Below are 21,016 nucleotides of genomic sequence, written 5' to 3'. Positions count from 1 at the left end.
TGGAGAGAAAAGAAGATAGGTGGAGAGGAGAGTATAAGTGGGGAGGTAGGGAGGGGATAGGTCAGTCCAGGGAAGACGGACAGGTCAAGGAGGTGGGATGAGGTTAGTAGGTAGGAGATGGAGGTGCGGCTTGGGGTGGGAGAAAGGGATGGGTGAGAGGAAGAACAGGTTAGGGAGGCAGAGACAGGTTGGACTGGTTTTGGGATGCAGCGGGTGGAGGGGATGAGCTGGGCTGGTTTTGGGATACGGTGGGGGGAGTGGACAAACTGGGCTGGTTTTGGGATGCAGTGGTGGAAGGGGAGATTTTGAAGCTGGTGAAGTCCACATTGATACCATTGGGCTGCAGGGTTCCCAAGCACAATATGAGTTGCTGTTCCTGCAACCTTCGGGAGGCATCATTGTGGCACTGCAGGAGGCCCATAATGGACATGTCATCTAAAGAATGGGAGGGGGAGTGGAAATGGTTTGCGACTGGGAGGTGCAGTTGTTTATTGCGAACCGAGCAGAGGTGTTCTGCAAAGCGGTCCCCAAGCCTCCACTTGGTTTCCCCAATGTAGAGGAAGCCACACCGGGTACAGTGGATGCAGTATACACCATTGGCAGATGTGCAGGTGAACCTCTGCTTAATATGGAAAGTCATCTTGGGGCCTGGGATAGGGGTGAGGGAGGAGGTGTGGGGGCAAGTGTAGCACTTCCTGTGGTTGCAGGAGAAGGTGCCGGGTGTGGTGGGTTTGGAGAGCAGTGCGGAGCGAACAAGGGAGTCACGGAGAGAGTGGTCTCTCCGGAAAGCAGACAAGGGTGGGGATGGAAAAATGTCTTGGGTGGTGGGGTCGGATTGTAGACAACGGAAGTGTCGGAGGATGATGCGTTGTATCCGGAGGTTGGTGGGGCGGTGTGTGAGAACGAGGGGGATCCTCTTTGGGCTGTTGTGGCGGTGGCAGGGTGTGAGGGATGTGTTGCGGGAAATGTGGTAGACACAGTCAAGGGCGTTCTCGACCACTGTGGGGGGAAAGTTGCGGTCCTTGAAGAACTTGGACATCTGGGATATGCGGGAGTGGAATGCCTTATCGTGGGAGCAGATGCGGCGGAGGCGGAGGAATTGGGAACAGGGGATGGAATTTTTGCAGGATGGTGGGTGGGAGGAGGTGTATTCTAGGTAGCTGTGGGAGTCGGTGGGATTGAAATGGACGTCAGTTACAAGCTGGTTGACTGAGATAGAGACTGAGAGGTCCAGGAAGGTGAGGGATCTGCTGGAGATGGCCCAGGTGAACTGAAGGTTGGGGTGGAAGGTGTTGGTGAAGTGGATGAACTGTTCGAGCTCCTCTGGGGAGCAAGAGGCGGCGCCGATACAGTCATCAATGTAACAGAGGAAGAGGTGGGGTTTGGGGCCTGTGTAGCTGCCGAAGAGGGACTGTTCCACGTAACCTACAAAGAGGCAGGCATAGCTGGGGTCCATGCAGGTGCCCATGGCCACCCCCTTAGTCTGTAGGAAGTGGGAGGAATCGAAAGAGAAGTTGTTGAGGGTGATGATGAGTTTGGCTAGGCGGATGAAGGTGTCGGTGGAGGGAGACTGGTCGGGCCTGCGGGACAGGAAGAAGCGGAGGGCCTTGAGGCCATCTGCATGCGGAATACAGGTGCCTAGGGACTGGACGTCCATGGTGAAAATGAGGTTTGGGGGCCAGGGAATTGGAAGTCCTGGAGGAGGTGGAGGGCGTGGGTGGTGTCACGTACGTAAGTAGGGAGTTCCTGGACCAAAGGGGAGAAAATGGAGTCCAGATAGGTGGAGATGAGTTCGGTGGGGCAGGAGCAGGCTGAGACAATGGGTCGACCAGGGCAGGCAGGTTTGTGGATTTTGGGAAGGAGATAGAAACGGGCCGTGCGGGGTTGGGGAACAATGAGGTTGGAGGCTGTGGGTGGGAGGTTCCCTGAGGTGATGAGGTCATGAATGGTGTTGGAGATGATGGTTTGGTGCTCGGGTGTGGGGTCATGATCGAGGGGGCGGTACGAGGTGGTGTTGGAGAGTTGACGTTTGGCCTCGGCGATGTAGAGGTCAGTGCGCCATACAACCACTGCGCCACCCTTGTCTGCGGGTTTGATGGTGAGGTTGGGGTTGGAGCGGAGGGAGCGGAGGGCTGCCTGTTCTGCAGGGGAGAGGTTGGAGTGGGTGAGAGGGGTGCAGAGGTTGAGGCGGTTAATGTCTCGACGGCAGTTAGAGATGAAGAGGTCGAGGGAAGGTAGGAGGCCTGGGGGTGGTGTCACCCCCACACCTCCTCCCTCACCCCTATCCCAGGCCCCAAGATGACTTTCCATATTAACCAGAGGTTCACCTGCACATCTGCCAATGTGGTATACTGCATCCACTGTACCCGGTGTGGCTTCCTCTACATTGGGGTAACCAAGCGGAGGCTTGGGGACCGCTTTGCAGAACACCTCCGCTCGGTTCGCAATAAACAACTGCACCTCCCAGTCGCAAACCATTTCCACTCCCCCTCCCATTCTTTAGATGACATGTCCATCATGGGCCTCCTGCAGTGCCACGATGATGCCACCCGAAGATTGCAGGAACAGCAACTCATATTCCGCTTGGGAACCCTGCAGCCCAATGGTATCAATGTGGACTTCACCAGCTTCAAAATCTCCCCTTCCCCCACCGTATCCCAAAACCAGCCCAGTTCGTCCCCTCCCCCCACTGCACCACACAACCAGCCCAGCTTTTCCCCTCCACCCACTGCATCCCAAAACCAGTCCAGCCTGTCTCTGCCTCCCTAACCTCTTCTTCCTCTCACCCATCCCTTCCTCCCACCCCAAGCCGCACCTCCATCTCCTACCTACTAACCTCATTCTGCCTCCTTGACCTGTCTGTCTTCCGTGGACTGACCTATCCCCTCCCTACCTCCCCACTTATACTCTCCTCTCCACCTATCTTCTTTTCTCTCCATCTTCGGTCCGCCTCCCCGTCTCTCCCTATTTATTCCAGAACTTTCACCCCATCCCCCTCTCTGATGAAGGGTCTAGGCCTGAAACGTCAGCTTTTGTGCTCCTGAGATGCTGCTGGGCCTGCTGTGTTCATCCAGCCTCACACTTTGTTATCTTGGATTCTCCAGCATCTGCAGTTCCCATTATCCCTGTTAGAATTCCTTCCATGGACTCCATTTACACAGCTCGCTGCTGTAAAGGCAGCCGACATGAAAGACCCTTTGCACCCTGGTAATGACTTCCTACAACCTCTTCCGTCAGGCAGAAAGTATAGAAGCCTGAACACACGGTCAAGCAGGGTCAGGAACAGCTTCTTTCCAATCATTATTAGACTGTTGAATGGACTCTAGTCTCAAATAATGTAACCTGCAAAGTAACCTGTGTACATCTCAGTCTTTTTGATCTGTACATCCTCTGCTTGCTGTGATCTGCCTGTACTGCTCGTAAGCAAAGTTTTTCATGAAATTTCGGTTCGTGGAGAAATAAAATAGCAATCAATCAAAAATCAATCAAAATCAATCAATCCTGTCACTGAAACCCACACTGTTCTCAAGGCAGAAACTGAATGCTTTCAATCCTTTCTCTCAAGTACTATGCAGTCAGGAAGTGCAGTGTTTTCATAAATCATGTACAGAAGTGTATCCTGAATTGGAATAAATGCATATAAACAGAATGTATAAAAATTATGAAATTCATTTCCTGAAAGAACTTGTACATAAGATGCTTTGCACTGGGTGGCATGGTGGCTCAGTGGTTGGCACAATTGCCTCACAGCACCAGGGACCAGGATTCGATTCCACCCTCAGGCGACCGTCTGTGTGGAGTCTGCACATTCTCCCCGTGTCTGTGTGGGTTTCCTCCGGTTTCCTCCCACAGCCCAAAGATGTGCAGGCTAGGTGCATTGGCCATGCTAAATTGCCCGTAGCGTTCAGGGATGTGTAGATTAGTTGGGTTGTATGGCGATGGATCTGGGTGGGATGCTCTGAGAGTCAGTACGGGCTTGTTGGGCTGAAGGGCCTGTTTCCATGTCGTAGGGATTCTATGATAAAATCAGGTTTTTACGGACAGCTGAGTAATGCTGAAATGTAGGAAACATGGCAGCCATTTCACAAACAACAACATAAATCATTTCCTTTTTCATGGTATTGGTTGAGAGGTAATTGTTGCCGAGAGCACCAGGAAATGTGCCCTGATTATCTCTGTATTGTTCCAAGGGAGCTTTGACATTGATGAAGAGGATAAATGGACCATCGGTTCATCCTCCCATTTAATTGAAAGCACCTTAGCCAGTGTAGCGTTAATGCGTCAGCAAGATTCACTAAAACTTTGAATAAAGGTAGGTAGCTCACAGGTTTGCTGGCTCAGAGGATGAGAGCTATCAATGTGCAAAGATCAAGCAGTTCCTCACAGTAGTGTTTAAGATCCAAACATTTTCAACTGCTTCAATGACTCTCCCCCCTCCCGACCCCCACCACCACCCCCACCCCCCCCCCCCCCCATCATAAGGACAGAAGTGGAGATGTTAACTAATTACACAATGTTCAGCTGTTCAACAGATACTGAAGTTGACCATCTCCAAGAGAATCTAACCATCAACCCTTACTATTCGATGGCATTACTATAATTGAATTCCCCACTATGAACATCCTGGGGGTGACCGTTGATCAGAAACTCGATCAACCATATTAAAAACTGTGGTTGCAAGCAGAGGTCAGCAGCTCTGTGTCTATAACACACAAATCATACAGTCATACACAAGGACCATGTCAGCAGTGTGACGGAATACCTTCTACTTGCCTGAATGAGTGTAGATCTAATGACATACAAAAGAAGCTCAACATTCCATAGGGAAAAGCAGTCTACATTGCTTGTATTCCCATTCCCAACATTCACTCCCTTCCACCGATGCTCACTTCCCGTGAAAGAGTAATTTAAAAAGCAAATTAAGTATTTAAAGACAGTACAATAAATTAGTTCATTTAAACTTGTGAATTCAATATTTCACTGAGTACAGGAAAATCAAAATACTGCTACCTTTATTTCCTTTTCTTTAAATTGTTTATAAAATGTTAATTAAACATTTTTGTACTGAGAGACAAGTATGGTCTCCAGTTAGGAGACAAACTGCCCTGCCTTCACTAGTCAATTCTCAGAAATAGATATATTCAGAACTCACCGGTTGTCCTCCCCACCATCGAGGATTCAATTTTTCTCTACCTCGAAGGCTGAAATTGGCATCAAACACAGGGTCATGCATCAAGTTGCCAACAATTCCATGTGATTCAGGATAAAGTCCCTTTGTACGAAAAACCGAAGCAAATTGATTAGATGTGAGCGTTATTCGTTAGAATTTACACAACCTTTCTCACACCAAGTAATTTCACTAGGGAAAACATGCCTTTAAGACCTGAACACAGAAAATTAGAACTGGAAATCAAAGCGGTATTTCTACATTATTTATGTAATAGGAAAGAGCAGGAAAACCAACATTTGTGTTTGTTTGGAAAGAAATAAAAAAAACACCTTAAATGGGTTTAATACTCCAACGTATTTTTTCCTCTTATTTCAGCTTCCAATGTATTGCTTATTCACTAATTTCAAAGCCTGGACTCCATACTGCACATAAAATGTGCTGAAATTTTGAAAGAGGGTGAAAAAGGTATTGACACAGCATAATAAAAGCACTATTGGCATTAATTTCCTTTTCCTATGCAGACAGGGTCTCCACTATTTTGGTACATTAAGGCTTGTTTATCATGAAATTAGTTTAAAGCAAGGTCATGAACATGGTTCTCAATGACAAAGTAAAAAGGAGAAGAAAAAAGACTGCACATGATTACCAGTAAGATTTTTTTTAAGCTCTAAAGGTATTGCTTGCTCAATGAGTTCCCAGCCCTCATTTAAGCTTAATAGGGCCACATGTGTCATTTAAAAGAAAATAACCCCCACATTACTGTCCTAAAAGCCTCCATTATTAATTTTTCTTCTAAAAAATTATCTTTCTGAGGAGACTGACAGCATATTGCAGTCTGGGACCCTCACCTATCAGCAAAAGTTTAGTGTGTTGGTACCCCATACATGAGCTATCTAATATAAAAGTCATCACAAATAACCCTTATCCATCCTCACCAGACATCCATGTATGAACTTTCAGCAGGGTCTACAAGCAGCAATCAAACCAGAAAGAAAAAAATATATACGAAATGCTGGAAACATTTGTCAGCAGCTAAAAAGAAAAATCACAGCTTAGCTTTGCAAGTAGCGACTTTCTGTCTTTTTTTGTGTATGTTTTTAATTTCAGCAAATGAATTCTTTCTTTCTTCTCCCCTTCCTTGGAACACTTGGGTGAATTGAACACCTTTATTTACTGCCTGTGACATTGACTAAAATGACAGGAACAAGGAATATATCTGAGACTTTCCAAATCAACACAGCACAGTACCATGCCATGCAGTGCACTCATCTACAGAACTACCAAGTGAATTAATTAAGTCACAAAATGAACAGAACAGTTTGATTTCTATCAAAGTGCATACTAACTAATATCAAAATATATCCAATTTGAATTCAAGAAATCCAATAACTCAATATTTCATACTCAATAATTTGCCAGAAATAAAGAAACTGGATCACTATTAAAATGCATGATGCTACTTTTACAAAAGTTAACACTTACAGTAGCAAGGGTGTACATGTTTGGGAAGGTTTTAGTTGGATAAACAGGCCTCATGTAGGGAGCATGAGTTCCACACGATCCTAAATACAGAGAAGGTTGTTACCATCTGCAAAAATGTGTGTTACAATATTGACGCTATGCTGCTGATCACTATGGGGAAGAAATATGAATATGTAGTCTTCTTTAAATCATGCAGAATATATCACTTGAATTTGGCGTAATGTTCTCTGAAATTATCAACTCACATTTAAAAAAATGCTTTTACATTTGGAAATGCTCAGCATCTGTACTTATTTTTCAATTATTACACAATAGTTGAACAGATTTTGATGAAGGCAAGATGTGTAGCATCGCTTCAAATGCACATCTGGAATTCATCAAAATATAGGTTAGTAGGTCTGTATGAAGCCCAAAACTTTGCAACAGTAAAAATCAGAGACAAAGTAAAAATGCAAGATAGGTATTATTCTGTGTTAATACAAGGAACATACTAATAAAACCTCTGGAGCAGATTTAGTGCAACTTTCTAAAACTGGTGATAAGGACCAGCACAAACAAAAGTTAAGAAATATCATAAATGCTGGTAATCTGAAAAAAAAACTAAAACAAATGCTGCGAAGTCCCTACATATCAGACAGCATCTGTGCAGCAAAACTAAGTGACCATTTCAGATTGGTCACTTTTCATCAGAACTGGAGAAAGATCGAAATGTAATGGGTTTTAAAGCCGACAGAAGGGAGAAGTGCTGACAAAACAGAAGGTCACTGTTAGGATGGAAGACACAAGAGACGAACTAACAAAAGACTTAATGATTCAGGCCAAGGACAGAAAGGTCAGAATGGAAGGAAGGTGGAGAGTTGAATTAAAAAGTGACGAGAGCTCAGAGTCATGCTTGTGAAATGAGATGGAGTTTCTCAAAGTGGTCAGCCAGTCTATGTCTTGTCCTCATAATGTAGAAAAGGCCACAATGTGAGCAGTGAATACAGTGTACTACACTGAAAGATGTACAAGTAAATTTGCTGTTTCATTTGGGAGTGTTTGGGGCTTTAGTGGTGAGAACCCACTTTGCACCCTTCCTGCTTTTTATTTCTATTGAGGTCAATAGAAACGTCACACAGTCTACCAATTGACCATCAGCCGTCTTATATTATTGCAGCAACTCGAATGTTACAGGAAGTCAAAATAAGACAGTTACTTTGAAAGAGTCTCTTGTGTACAAGCAAAATACAAAAGGTTTCTATGCTGTCACAGTAGAGACAGAGAATTCTACTTTCTCCAAAAGCTTGTGTTTTTTTAGGTTTTCAAGGAGTATAGGGTTTGCTTCAAACCACAGATTTGTTTGACTTTACTTACGAATGTTATATTACTTTGTGTAAATCAAACAGAGTTGAAAATAAGGACAGAAAACACATTTACCTAAAGTGATTAACTCCTTCCTACATGTAAACTCTAATTACTTCATGCAGAAAATTGCTGGATCCTGCTGGACAGTTTGGAAGAAAAACTGCTATCAGAGCAGTATCTCCCTCAGCTCTTCTCTCATGGCTTATAGTTTGAAAATGAATTATCTGCTGAAACAATCAACTTTCAAGCAGAGAGCAACTTGCTTGAAGCAGACATAAAGTGGGAGGTAACAAAGCGTGGGGCTGGATGATGAAGGGTCTAGGCCCGAAACGTCAGCTTTTGTGCTCCTGAGATGCTGCTTGGCCTGCTGTGTTCATCCAGCCTCACATTTTATTATCTTGGATTCTCCACCATCTGCAGTTCCCATTATCTCTGATCATAAAGTGGGAGGTGAACTGTTGATGTAACGGAGAGGATTTCCAATGTAAAAGATGTTCACGTTCTGAGACTGTGTCCTATAAAGTTTGTCTTTGCCATCAGATTACTTTGATGTGGACAATATAATGGTGCAGAACATAATGCTGCCTGACCAATGTGTTCAGTAGAGATATTTGCACTGCATTGTCAGTGAAACAAGTTTAATTAGACATCCTCAAATCAACTGTCTCAGACTGTGAGCTTTTCAACTGCTGATTACTTTTCAATGCTAAACCATTTAAGGATAGGGCTGGTGAAAGAGGGCAAGATAAACATTACACTTTAAAGTACTTTGCCATACACAGATATATGGACATTAAAAGTGATCTGAATTTACAGAGCAATATAGCATAAATGGAGCTGATTTACTAAATTTGGAGGGGATCCCACTTTTTAAAATGCACCATTCATGGTGCTGGAGTCAGTCCGAATCAACTCAGAATTCATTAATTGCAGATTTTTAGACAGTTTTAATGCCCTGAAGCATTATGTTATGTTTACTGCTTGTTCAAATCTTATTTCAGCTTACAAAGAATTATCTCAAAGATTTGCCTGAAATAAAGAAGTAAATAGTATCAAAAGAAGCAGTTTCACAGTTAGGAGAATTGAAGCTTACACTTTAGAGGACTAAACCTCCGAGTGCACCAAAGTGGAATATGTTTATTTCTGAGGTTTATTTTTACTTCAAAAGTATAATCAGACATCTTAACACCACTGTTCTTTGTGTCAATATTATACATGACTTGTTAGAAAATAATTTCAACATAAAAATACATTTACGTTCAGAATTTGCATGAGAAGTAAGTAACATTTAACATTCTAATATTTCAAATGCTCAACATTTACTAACATGCTTTTGGGGATTCATTAGGTCATAGTAGTTCAGATAAAGAGTTGTATAAAACATACGTATGTGATAAATGAAAAAGAAACTGCTGGAGACCCTCAGCAGGTCTGGCAGCATCTGCGGAGAGAAAACAGTTAATGTTTCAATCCAGTGACCCTTCTTTAGTACCCACCTCAGCACAGATGCTGCCAGACCTGCTGAGTTTCTCCAACAATTACTGTTTATGTTAGTTCCAAATCTCCAGAATCTACTGTCTTTGATTTGTTATTGGTATGTGACAGTTGTTCATAGAAGTACAGTAATGTTCATTTCATATATGAATGCACCACAGATGCCAATTACAAATCATTTACAAACATCACCTTAAAGACTAAGATAATCACACACGCACACCATTGAGTATCTGAATGGGTACAGTGAAATGTGTATGACCTCTCAAAAACAAGCTGCTCAGAATTATCAAAGCAACATTTCATTCACAGTCACTCAACCTGAATTTGTTCCAATCTGTCCTGATAGAGACTGCATCAATTCCACCTTTCAGTAAGCACAAAGATTTAGGCCAAAATTTATTACAATGCAAGCTTTTCTAGAAATAGCCTTACTTAGTTTTTCAATGTTGGGCATGACCTTGCCTCCTTTCTTCATATATGAAGCTCGAAATCCATCCACAGAGAAAATAATCAGTGGTGGACGGGTGAAGCTAAAATGTGAAATACATAAGTTTTAAAGCAAGGAGTCCATAACAAAGCCTATGCTGATCACATGTGTATTACATTCAGTGACACTAGATATTAATCAATTATACATGAACATTTGTTCTGCAGATATCAAACAGACATATAAAAATATACAGAAAAACAGTTGAGTTGAATTCAATTCAGTTGACCAGCACTAGTGACGATTATTTGGACATAATGATTGATCTGTCTTATCATAACAATAAATCAGGTGATTCTATATGGTTACATAGAATCAGCAAAGGTTCTATTATAGTAGTCAACATGAGGAAGCATGCTGCAATCACTGGACAGGCAACCACTAATTCTTTTCTGGTATGAAATAATCAATCTTAATGGAACATGTATTGCTATTAATTACTTTGCAAATACAAAATAAAAATTAGCACATTCATACTGAAATTAAGGTATCTTATCATTTACACCATTTGCACCTCACCCAAACAAAGTTCTAATACTTTACTTCTCCACATGGCTTACCTGTTCGACCGTGCACATATTTTGCGATGCTTTGAGAGGAGCAGACATATTCCCACATATGGTAACAAGTCACTGTTATCACAGATTAATAAAATGGCGCAACACAGGAAGTCCATCAGCTTTTCAATCATGTGGTCAATTTGCCCAGCAGCCCAGTAATTGATTTCCCGTTGATGTATTTGTCAAATTCCCTTCTGAAAGATGCCATTGAACCAATGTCCACCACCCTTCCAGTCAGTGACTTCCAAATTACAACTAGGTGCATAACTTGTTTTCCTCATGTCTCCTCTGGTCAAATTACTCACTCTAAATCTCTATCCTCTGGATAACAACTTTTCTGCTACAGAAGAAGTTTATTTCTCTTATTTACTCTGTAAAACCTTGCATAAATTTGAATGCCTCTATCAAATTCTCCTCTCAATTTTATCTGCATTGAAGAGAACAACTCCAGTTTATGTGCCTGACACTCAATTCTGACATCATTCTTCACCTCTTTCGGTATCCTCTCCAGGGCTATGTTTTTTTGTCTGATGGCCAAAAATGAATGCAATATGACAAAAGGCATGGGACTTGCCAATGTTTCACAGACATTCAATGTGTGGTCTTTGTACCAGCACCTAAAACACAATGGCCTGGAGTTTCTGCTCAATTGCATTGTTTCTTTTTTGTCAGTATATTTGACCCTATATAAGCATATTCAATGCAAAGAATCACTAAATTTTAACCACAAATTGCACTCAGTGCAACTCAGGTTTTCACAAACATTTGCATAAGTTTCAAAAACACAGTGTTAGAAATCTGGCTCATGCAGAACAAGGCACTGACACCAGGATGCAGTGCTATTTTCTCAATCAGGTCAGTTTGCAGGCCATCAAGGAGGTTCAAAAATTAGGTCTAGGCCCAAAGAAGGGTCTAGGCCCAAAACGTCAGCCTTCCTGCTCCTCTGATGATGCTTGGCCTGCTGTGTTCATCCAGCTCTACATCTTGTATTAAATTGGATTCCAGTTACTTTGACTCTAATGGGTACACTTTGAAAGGTTTTCAACAATGAAATTCCTAAGGAATTTTATGACGCTACCATTAGTCTAAAAAAGTTTTGTATATTTTTATTATCGTTTAGTTATTTGAATGGATAGGTGGTGGATTAATATAATTGATTTCAACTATTTACGATTTGAGATAAACCCATGTTAAGCTGTATTAACTAAATTGCACTGAGTTTTTTTACTTCAATATAACAAGGAATATTTCTTAAAGCAATTTTTATTACAATTACCTTTTGAAATTTAATTCTACTTAATTGGCTGATATATGATTTTACAATTTGTATTATGGAAAATAGTTTAATTGGAAACTTGGAGAGGGGGTTATATCACTTTTCAAAACTTTGGATCTTATAAAAACTTATCAATTTTGGGCACAATTTGCACCAAAATGAGTGAGTGCATCTCAAGTGGAAAAACTACGATATGACTGCTGAATTTTCATAAATGGAACACGGCCTGGTTATGGTAGATTCAACAATTTGTGATGCCTTCAGTCCTAATTTTAAAGGGGATCATGATAAAATACCAGAGTGCACAGAGTGAAATCCAGTATGAAACAGGAGAACAATCAATTATGCTGCTGCTCAGATATACAGCTGCTCAAACTGATCATTATGATTAAAGTCTAATTTTCAACAGGCCTACTTTCTAATACAAAATCAGCACCACAAATATAACTGCCAGAGGGAACGATAATCTCAATCATTGCAGGTCCCAAATAGATATTAGTTTTCACGTACCCTGCTGGACAATCCGGTATCTTCAAATCTTCACATTCTTCACTCAACCAATTTGTTTCGCCTAGTATCAAGGTTTATCATATAATTGACAAAGATTTAGACTGTAGGACTAGCATAAACTAAACTATGAAACATTATCGAGCATATTTTATTCCAAATCTAATCTTTGATTTGATGAGTTCTAAATAGAAAAAAACCACTCAATACACTTGTATAAAGAGCAACATTCAAAAGAAGATTTTGAAGAGAAAACATTCAAAAATCTGCAAAACTGAGATTTAAACAAAATCTTACAGAAGTTTTAGAATGTACACTTAAATGGTTTTGAAAAATATACAACATATAATCTGCTCATACTCAAACATGTAAATATTGTTAGGGACAAGAAACCCTACAAAAGGACAGGCAATTGCAGTAAAACCTGACAGGAGTAACTCCCAGTATTAAAAGTATTTAAAAAGTGTTCAGTAAAGAAGTTTGACAATATTACAAATTCAACTACAGATATCTCAATTTCTCATGAAAATAACTTGTTGAGACTTACCGATATTTATACAGCACAGGTTTAAATTTTGCACACTAACCCATCCCCAACCCCGTCCCAATAATTCTTAATTCTCATTTTAAAACTAATCCTCGAAGATATTGGGCTAGAATTTACAAGGGGATGTGAGATTTTGGATCAGATTCTGGGAGTATAAGCAGTATTGAGGTGATTTAGACTGTAACACCAAACTACAGTGCAGAAATGATTACCTGACCATCAGGAAATCTGGGTCAATAAAAGGTTTCTTTCAGAAACTTGAAAGACTAAAAGTTATTGATGATGCTATTAATAAATGAAAGTGCTGTCCACTTACATTGCCAAGTCAGTCCAAGTCTTCAACCTTCTCTACTTGTGTCAACTCCAAGAGAAAACATCCTATACAGTAAGTTTTCTCAGACTTGGCCCTGATCACAGTGCCTGAAGCTTTGGTCATTATAGTTTACGATCAGAAATTGGGAGGCATTGACCTCTTCTAAAATCAGTGCTCCCATGCAAAGAGATTTCCATCATGTTTTGGAGTCTCAAAAGACTGGGCCCTATATATCAGAAGGGGCTATGGAAGAATCTAAAATTACCTTTGCACGCAACTAGGTAGTTAGTGCAGCAATCTCCTCTACTCATGCAGTCATCAGAACACTGGCAAACATGTTCCTCATTTCGGGCTTCGCCACAACGGTCTTTGCTGCACTCCCATGCTCGACCTAAAATATGCATTTTAGTAAATTGGTCTTTACTGAGGTTTTGGGAGGTTTTATTTTTGCAAATTACCTTCAGTTTGACCATCTTATATCAGCATTTACATTCATTAATAAGATATCTCAGAAGTCTTTCACACAGAACACTGGTGTAAAACAGATTGCTGCATTGGTCTTTTACAGAAGTGCTTTCCTTAGCATTTCACTGACTTCAACAAAATTTCCTGACTACAATATTAACTGTAGCATATGCTTGAGCAATAAAGATTATTACTGTATTCAAATCAAGCAGAATCACTGTGGGAAAAGCACTTGGACTATGCCAGAGGAGGAATAACAGGTGCAGAAAGGAGGAAGGAGAATAACTGAAGAGTGGAAATCAGGAAGAAAAAGGAATGATGACAAAGATGAAGAGGGGGGAAGTTATTAATGGCTTTCAACTAATTTATTTATTCTTCATTACTAGAATTAAGGAATTTTTAAAAAGTAGAGTATTGCTAGTCATTAACCAACTGACAATGTCTAGAAAAATTTCCAACTCCAATGAATCAACCAAATCAAATACATCATACATATTAAAAACATGAACACATCTCCAATTACCCCTCTGTAACATAAACTATAACAAAACAAAACAAAATTAAGTGACCTGCTGCCCAGAGGCAGAAAATTGTAATCAGACTAAATTGGAGCCCTCATGAAGTGGCCACCAGGAAGCATTAGACAGCAATCTGGAAGTTTTGACTCTGTAAGAGGTACCACACAAGAAACATTTTAGGCTCCTTACAGATGTATAAACCTTAATCCCAAACTGTCCAGCACAGTGTTGGCAGTGTGGTAAAATGACTTTATTTGATTGGGAAAAAAATGAAGTTTTGCAGAAAACCTATTCCACAGTTTTAAAAAGCTTTGATAAATGGTAGTATTTCCCAGTTTCTAAATATCTACCTGCCCAACATAAAGACTTAGGCGCTTCTGTGTTTTTCAAGCCATACACAGGCCATAATTTCTTCTGGTAACTGTGGTAACTCACCTTCATTCTCACATCCCCAGCCAGCCAACCCAACCCCTCAGCAATTAACCTTTCACCTTCACCAAAATCAGAAGCTTTACCCACTTCCCATTAGGTGCAGATTTCAGAACCAGCTTCCCAAATCCCAACAAGGTCAGCCAAATTTTGACCTCAGATGTTTTCTATTTTCTGAATCTCTTGCACAGGCTCATAACCTATCACATTAATTTAGCAGACTATTTAAATGTACTGCAATCTGCAAAATGTTGCAAACCAGCAATTATATCCTGTAGAAAGATCTCAGATGCTTTCTCTTTCTGAAATACCACTTACCAAAGCACAAACTTGGTGATGAGAGATTGTTTGACAACTTTTCCCATGCCATCATCAATGGGCAAAGACTTTCTATTGAGAAGTAGCAAAACTCACCCAATCAGAAGAAGTAAGTTCCAATGACAGGGGTCCCTATAGATTTCTTAACTGCTCATTGGAAGTTAATGACGATTTCATTTATTGGACTCTCATAATTGTTTCACTTAAAAATTGTCTCTTTCAATCATGCTCATAAACAGCCACCTTCCAGCAGCCAGGGATCAGTTAGCTCAGTTGGCTGGATTACTGGTTTGTGATGCCAACAGCATGAGTTCAATTCCTGCACCAGGTGAGGTTATTGTGAACAATTCTCCTCTCAACCTTTCCCCTTGTCTAGGGTGTGGTGAGCCACGAGCAGTTATCTCTCTCTGTCTACAGAGAGAGCAGCCCTGTGGCCTGGTAAGGCTATAGTGACTTCAGTCTTACCAGTGGACAAAAAGGCATTATAATCTGGTGCAGAAGCTTTTGCAGAGTTAGGATCAATTAAATGCACAAAGAACTTGTTCTGACACTACATTGTGCCTAAATTAGAAGGTGATCTACATAGTTTGTTGCGAAGTGTCTCACACAACAATTTGTTAAACTTACCTGAAGAGGGCAGACAAGCTTAAAGGAATGTGCTTAGAGTCGGAACTCATCAACCATTATCTAATTGGAACACCATTGGTAAAAATAATGGCTCTTCAATAGAGTCATTTTTAAACAGCTTAATTTATTCAGAAATTGTTTCACAGTATAATATATCACAGTATACCAGCACAATGCAAACTTTAAATATTTTGAGTCTAACTAACTCACCTCCTTGCCCTCTTATCCGAGGATGGGAACGTGATAAGTAACCTAAAGAGGAAGAATATAGAAAAATGAAAAGAAAATGACTGAGACAGAGATGAAAATAAAAATATGCAGGACTATAACTTTTCCTTTGGATATCTTGAGCCAGTGTTGAAATCAAATCGATCTTTTAAACTTGGATCAAATACTTTAGGTTATTTTGGGAATAGGTGGAAAAATGGTGAGTTGGTTAAGACTCACACAATGAGTTGGGGTACGGGAGAGCTGATTGCAAAAGTAAAGTCCTCAGTGAATTCAGGTACCCCCTCAGCTACAGATTATACATGGCAAACAGAAATAAAGTCATAAAGAATACAAAAGAAAGAATAATTAGAGGGTAACTACCCTCAAATATAAAATAATTCCGAACATACATCAAAAGCATGTTTGACTATCTACTTAGTACCTGTCTTCAAACAAAGTTGATCAAAATCTGAACAGCAGCTGTTATAACTTTTACACAAATTGTCACAACGGCAATTAGGTGGAGTTGCCTCTTGCAGTTCAAAACACCTGCCCCTGCATGACCCAGAAGTAGAAGCTCGGGCTGAATCTGAAAGAACAGAGTGAAGGAAGAATACAAGGATTGGTTAGGGATAGCAATCTATGGAGAATCAAACAATCCAGAAAGTTGTTTACAATGTAATTCTTCAACAATAAAGGCATTGTCCATGTACAGTCAACAACTAACAAGCATAGCATTCTACATATTTTTTTCTGAAGACGGGTCTCAACTTTCTTACTCCTCTGATGCTGCTTGGCCTGCTGTGTTCATTCAGCTTCACACCGTGTTATCTAGCATTCTAATTAACTTTATTATCCCTTGCTATGATGTTTGAACATTCATCCGATTGAAAGATATTAATGATGCACAAGATTAAAATTCTAAATGGTATATTGTTCAATTGCACTCTGTATCCCAACACTTTTGTTGGTAGCTAAAATGAAGTGGCAAGTTGACAGCAAGTTAGGGGGCCAGAAATAGTCATCATAAAGCTTTCGGGTGATGCATTACCTAATTTCACAGATGTTAGGAAAGTAAAACGTCGCCAGAGCGTGAGAGCAGAAGATGGTTTTTATTAAAAGGATATTGTCCAAACAAGAGAGTGTGTTCTTCCAAGGAGATCTCAAGTAACATATGTTCTGGGTTCATTCAAAAAGTTTGTTTTCCCTCAAATGTATTTGAAATGTTGAAGGAAAAAAAAATTCTTTAAAGATCCATTCTTTTGGAATAAATACAAATTTGTATTCCCCCTCTGCAATAACAAAGTAACTACTTGAACAAAACTGGCGATATCGCTTCCAATTTCAATTCTCTAAAAGAGGCACAGTATATAATAACAGACCACAGAATGAAGAGGCAGAGCAGATGGTCTTTTTAGGAAAACTTCAATCAATTATTTTATGAGAGCATACTAGTTATTTTAAAACTATAAATTGTATGAGTCCTAGGACACTTCGAACCCTTAATACATAAACAAAATAGGACAAAATCTATAAATAATTTTATGCTTTCTGCATCTTTTTTGTAACTTCTGCAATATATTGACGCTATAATTGCAACTTCAAAAGTACAGCTATGATAGAATATCTTTGCTATTTGATATTCATTATCTTTTAAACGTAATTTCTATGTCAGAATTATAGAAATTATCCTAAATGTATTAATTTGTAAACTAGCATGTATGAAAAATCTTTGTGCATTTATCAGGTTGGTTGAAACTACATAGCATTAATATAAAGTACATTTGTGACATTAATGAAATTAATCAAAATAGCAGTGATGTGGGGATTATCACTTCAAGATTCAGATAACATGGCAAGCTAGCCAAATGAATCTTCAGTTGTTGTAACACCTAAACAGTGAATATTACTACTATTTAATAGTTTCAGTATTTTTCTAATTAATTCTATAAATTAAAGGCAGTTATATTTAATTTTCAATATTTACAGACATGGATATTATGGTAAACACCAATGGCCATGAAGTTCCATGTAGCTGATGATGACTTTTCTAATGAATGATTAACATCGTGATGCAATGCCTTGAGAATTGATTGAGTAATGATCTGATTACCAGTAAAACCACAACAACTGTAAATGTTAGCTCATTTAACTGTTTTGTAGTTTGCATTTGTGCAAGCATTCAGAACTCATATTATTTTTCAGAAATATTTCCCCAGTAATCTATTTAATTTTTTTTGGAATTTATGAAGCACATACTTTCAAAATTTCATATCTATTTCAGTAAGCGCTTACATAAACACCATTTACATTTTCATGTAAAACAAATTTTAATTCCGGTTACTTATTAAAGTTTCTTCCAGACTGATAATTTGGATATTTACTTTAGATTTCAAAGTGAAAACTAGATATCTTGTGAGTTTCCTTTCTAGTTAATGCCAGCAATTTGGCTATAAATTGATCTATGATCATGAACTCTGTTTTCACACATTGACTTTAACAGCTTTTCACTAATTTTAATATTCAAGTTACTTCAATGTTTAATTCAAAGTAAACTATCCATTCCTAAAGAAAATAAATGCATTTTGATAAAAAATAATTACTTTGATGAGGAATTTACAATATTATTAATCAATCTAATTTTGTACATAATGGTAAAAAAAACCTCAAACCATTTGTTTAGAGATGCGTAGTTTGTAAATTACAGTGCACAATTGCATCATTTAAAAGCTGAAAGACAGGGAAATTTGTTACATAATTAATGCAAAACACAAGCGTAAATGGTATATTAGTTTACACACATCCTAATGGGTATAAGAACCTTTCTCATTAATAACAAGCAAATTAGTTCAATTTAAATTGAATTTCTTGCCATGTAAAAAATCCAACACTTAATCTGCAAAACATACTAACTATAAATTCAGTAGCCAATTCAAAGTTCTGGACATAGGGTAAACTTGGAACATTTGTGTTTTCAACAGCCAAACATTAAATATTTCCAAAATTAAACCTTAAAATTCCAGAAGTCTGGTTGCAGTTTCAAACTATGATCGGAGTCTCAATGCTGGGTACACTTACACATATTTCCACAATTGTAATTTCTCTCAGCATTACAGTTTGTGTTGCAGCTATTCTACAGTACTTGTACACAACACTGCTAAGTTGTTTTTCAATGGGGCAGTCAGAAATAATGCAGAGAAAATTACTTGAATGCTCCAGCCTGCTCAATGAGAAAAGGTTTCACTGGACATAGGCACAGTGCTTAGGGTCCATACCAAAACATAAAGATAACTACATTCTGAAGCCATTTATAGACATATTAATGATAATAGCAATTAAACTTCAATTTAATAAACCCAGTTTAGTGTAATAGTAAGCTACACTTGCTTTGTTACATGTACTCTCAATTGACAAATGAAATTTTCCAGTGGATGGAGATTTTTCAGGACTCAAAGAGTACCCAATTCCTCTGCAGTTCTATAGTCACTGAAACTTCCCATTGAATGCTCAGGACACTCTGGTTCTATAACATAATCACAATTATCGTGGTTATAGGTGTAAACTGGACAATAATTAACACCGAGGTTATCATTGTTTAACAAGCATTGTGACTTTTCTGGCAGGCACTGTTAACGTGGACCTTGAAGTGCGAACATGTTTTAAATGTACGGTCCATGCCTCCGCCTCGTTTAACGTCAAATTAGAGGCTGTTTAACTACATCGCCTCTCATAGTCAAAGTGAGCATAAACCATCAGAAAGCTGCTTCATTTTCCCCTATCTGCAGCCCGATGCACAGATCAAAGGTCGGTTGCATTTGTGTCAATTTAAAATGTTGGAAGGAGTCGGCTTGCAGGACAAGGAGTGTCCTTGTTACCTTGTACTACATAAACCACAACACAAAGTCCGTTAGCAACCCGGTCACAGTTACAACCTCCATCCAATGTAATATTCTTTTTGGCTAAACTTTGTTACGGAGCCTGTAGATGGACAATGAAAAATAAAGTACCTTCACGATTGATAGTCCCTCCTGATCTTTGCACGCGGCGCACGCTAAATCCTTGGCAAACATTTATCCCCGCTATGAATGTCAACATTGAAATGATCTGCAAACGAGATTTGTTTTAGTAGATATATCAAAGAAAGGAATGATGATTAGCGGAGACATTGGTAAATCTTTCACGTCAATGCTTGAGCATAGCGGCAGCAATGCTCCTAGACAGCTGCCCGTGTTAATACCCGGGGCGACCAGGGTAATGTAGTTTTTTTATCAGAAAGCCAACTCCAAATTCGCAGCAGAGTGAGCAAAGAACAAATGCTCCCCGCTTGTCCTGGGGAACTCCTCGAAAGGCCCACGACAGCACATTAGACATACCTGGGACAACTTCAGGTTAATGCCCTTCGACATGGTTGCTCTTCAGTGAAGAGGAATCCTTCCTGCAACTTGCTTCCTCAAGGAAGCTCAAGATTGATCCCACCTGTTCAGGTTGTCAATCTCAAGCGTGTCTGCTTCTGTCTCACCACTGGATCATGTTTCACATTGAACAGCGGATGAGTTTTGTCTTGTTTGTTTGAAATCACACCTTGTTAATGAAAACAAAAACTCGCCACGTTGTGCTGCAAAGCTCCTTTCTCTCTCTCTCTCTCTCTCTTTTAAACAACACGTGGAATTCTCCCTGCCTTTTGTGTATGTTGTTTGAGCTGTGGAGGATCTCAGCTGTTGAAGCAGCTAAACGCCGCCACTGTTGTTTTTCAAAGGCATCTTGTTCTGCACCAAATAGTGGAGCCTTTGTCCGGGAGAAGAGGCAAGGCGAGCTGTGTGATGTACAACTATCCTCGTTACCAGATCTCCTTTAAAACAGCGTTTGTTTAGTACGAGTGCGTTTGTGCCAGCTTCCTGTCTGGCAGTTTTCTCCATTCCCTCGCCCCTCCCCCTCCCCCCTTCTCACAGATTATAAAGATGAAAAAAAAGAGGCTGTCGCAATCGTTTTGGGCTGAGAGTATTCGTAAACAAAAAAAAATCCCCGATGCTGGTTCGCAAACATCAGCCAAAACCGTCAACTTGAGTCCAGCTCGCTGCAGTTTTGAGGGAAAGTTCTGTTTCCTTTTCTGACGCCCTCTTTCGAAATAAGTCATGACCTTTCCCCGGTTACCTGACTGATAAGAAGATCTTGAGACTGCAGTTTTGTGCACAAAGCCTCATTTCACTCTTATCGTGAACAGTTAAAGTCTTGTAGGCAGGAGAAGACTAGAAGTTTGTACTGGAGG

At 39.9% G+C, this 21,016-nt stretch overlaps 1 protein-coding gene across 1 annotated transcript in view; it reads right to left on the bottom strand.

The window, feature by feature from the left end:
* Positions 1-20,665, bottom strand: part of enpp2 (ectonucleotide pyrophosphatase/phosphodiesterase 2) — a 98,568-nt gene extending 77,903 nt beyond the window's left edge. Inside the window, exons 1-9 of the mRNA XM_048528936.2 lie at positions 20,124-20,665; positions 19,758-19,854; positions 16,193-16,339; positions 15,751-15,792; positions 13,449-13,574; positions 12,327-12,387; positions 9,926-10,023; positions 6,653-6,732; positions 5,153-5,272 (exon numbers count right to left, since the gene is read on the bottom strand). Coding sequence (XP_048384893.1) covers positions 5,153-5,272; positions 6,653-6,732; positions 9,926-10,023; positions 12,327-12,387; positions 13,449-13,574; positions 15,751-15,792; positions 16,193-16,339; positions 19,758-19,854; positions 20,124-20,156 — 804 coding nt within the window. The 5' untranslated portion in view covers positions 20,157-20,665. The remainder of the gene's footprint in view (positions 1-5,152; positions 5,273-6,652; positions 6,733-9,925; positions 10,024-12,326; positions 12,388-13,448; positions 13,575-15,750; positions 15,793-16,192; positions 16,340-19,757; positions 19,855-20,123) is intronic.
* Between the last annotated feature and the right edge of the window lie 351 nt (positions 20,666-21,016).

The sequence above is a fragment of the Stegostoma tigrinum genome, chromosome 5, assembly GCF_030684315.1.
Source record: "Stegostoma tigrinum isolate sSteTig4 chromosome 5, sSteTig4.hap1, whole genome shotgun sequence".
In the NCBI taxonomy this organism is placed as follows: domain Eukaryota; kingdom Metazoa; phylum Chordata; class Chondrichthyes; order Orectolobiformes; family Stegostomatidae; genus Stegostoma; species Stegostoma tigrinum.
Note: the sequence above shows the minus strand (reverse complement) of the source record. Positions and strands in the feature narration are given on the sequence as shown.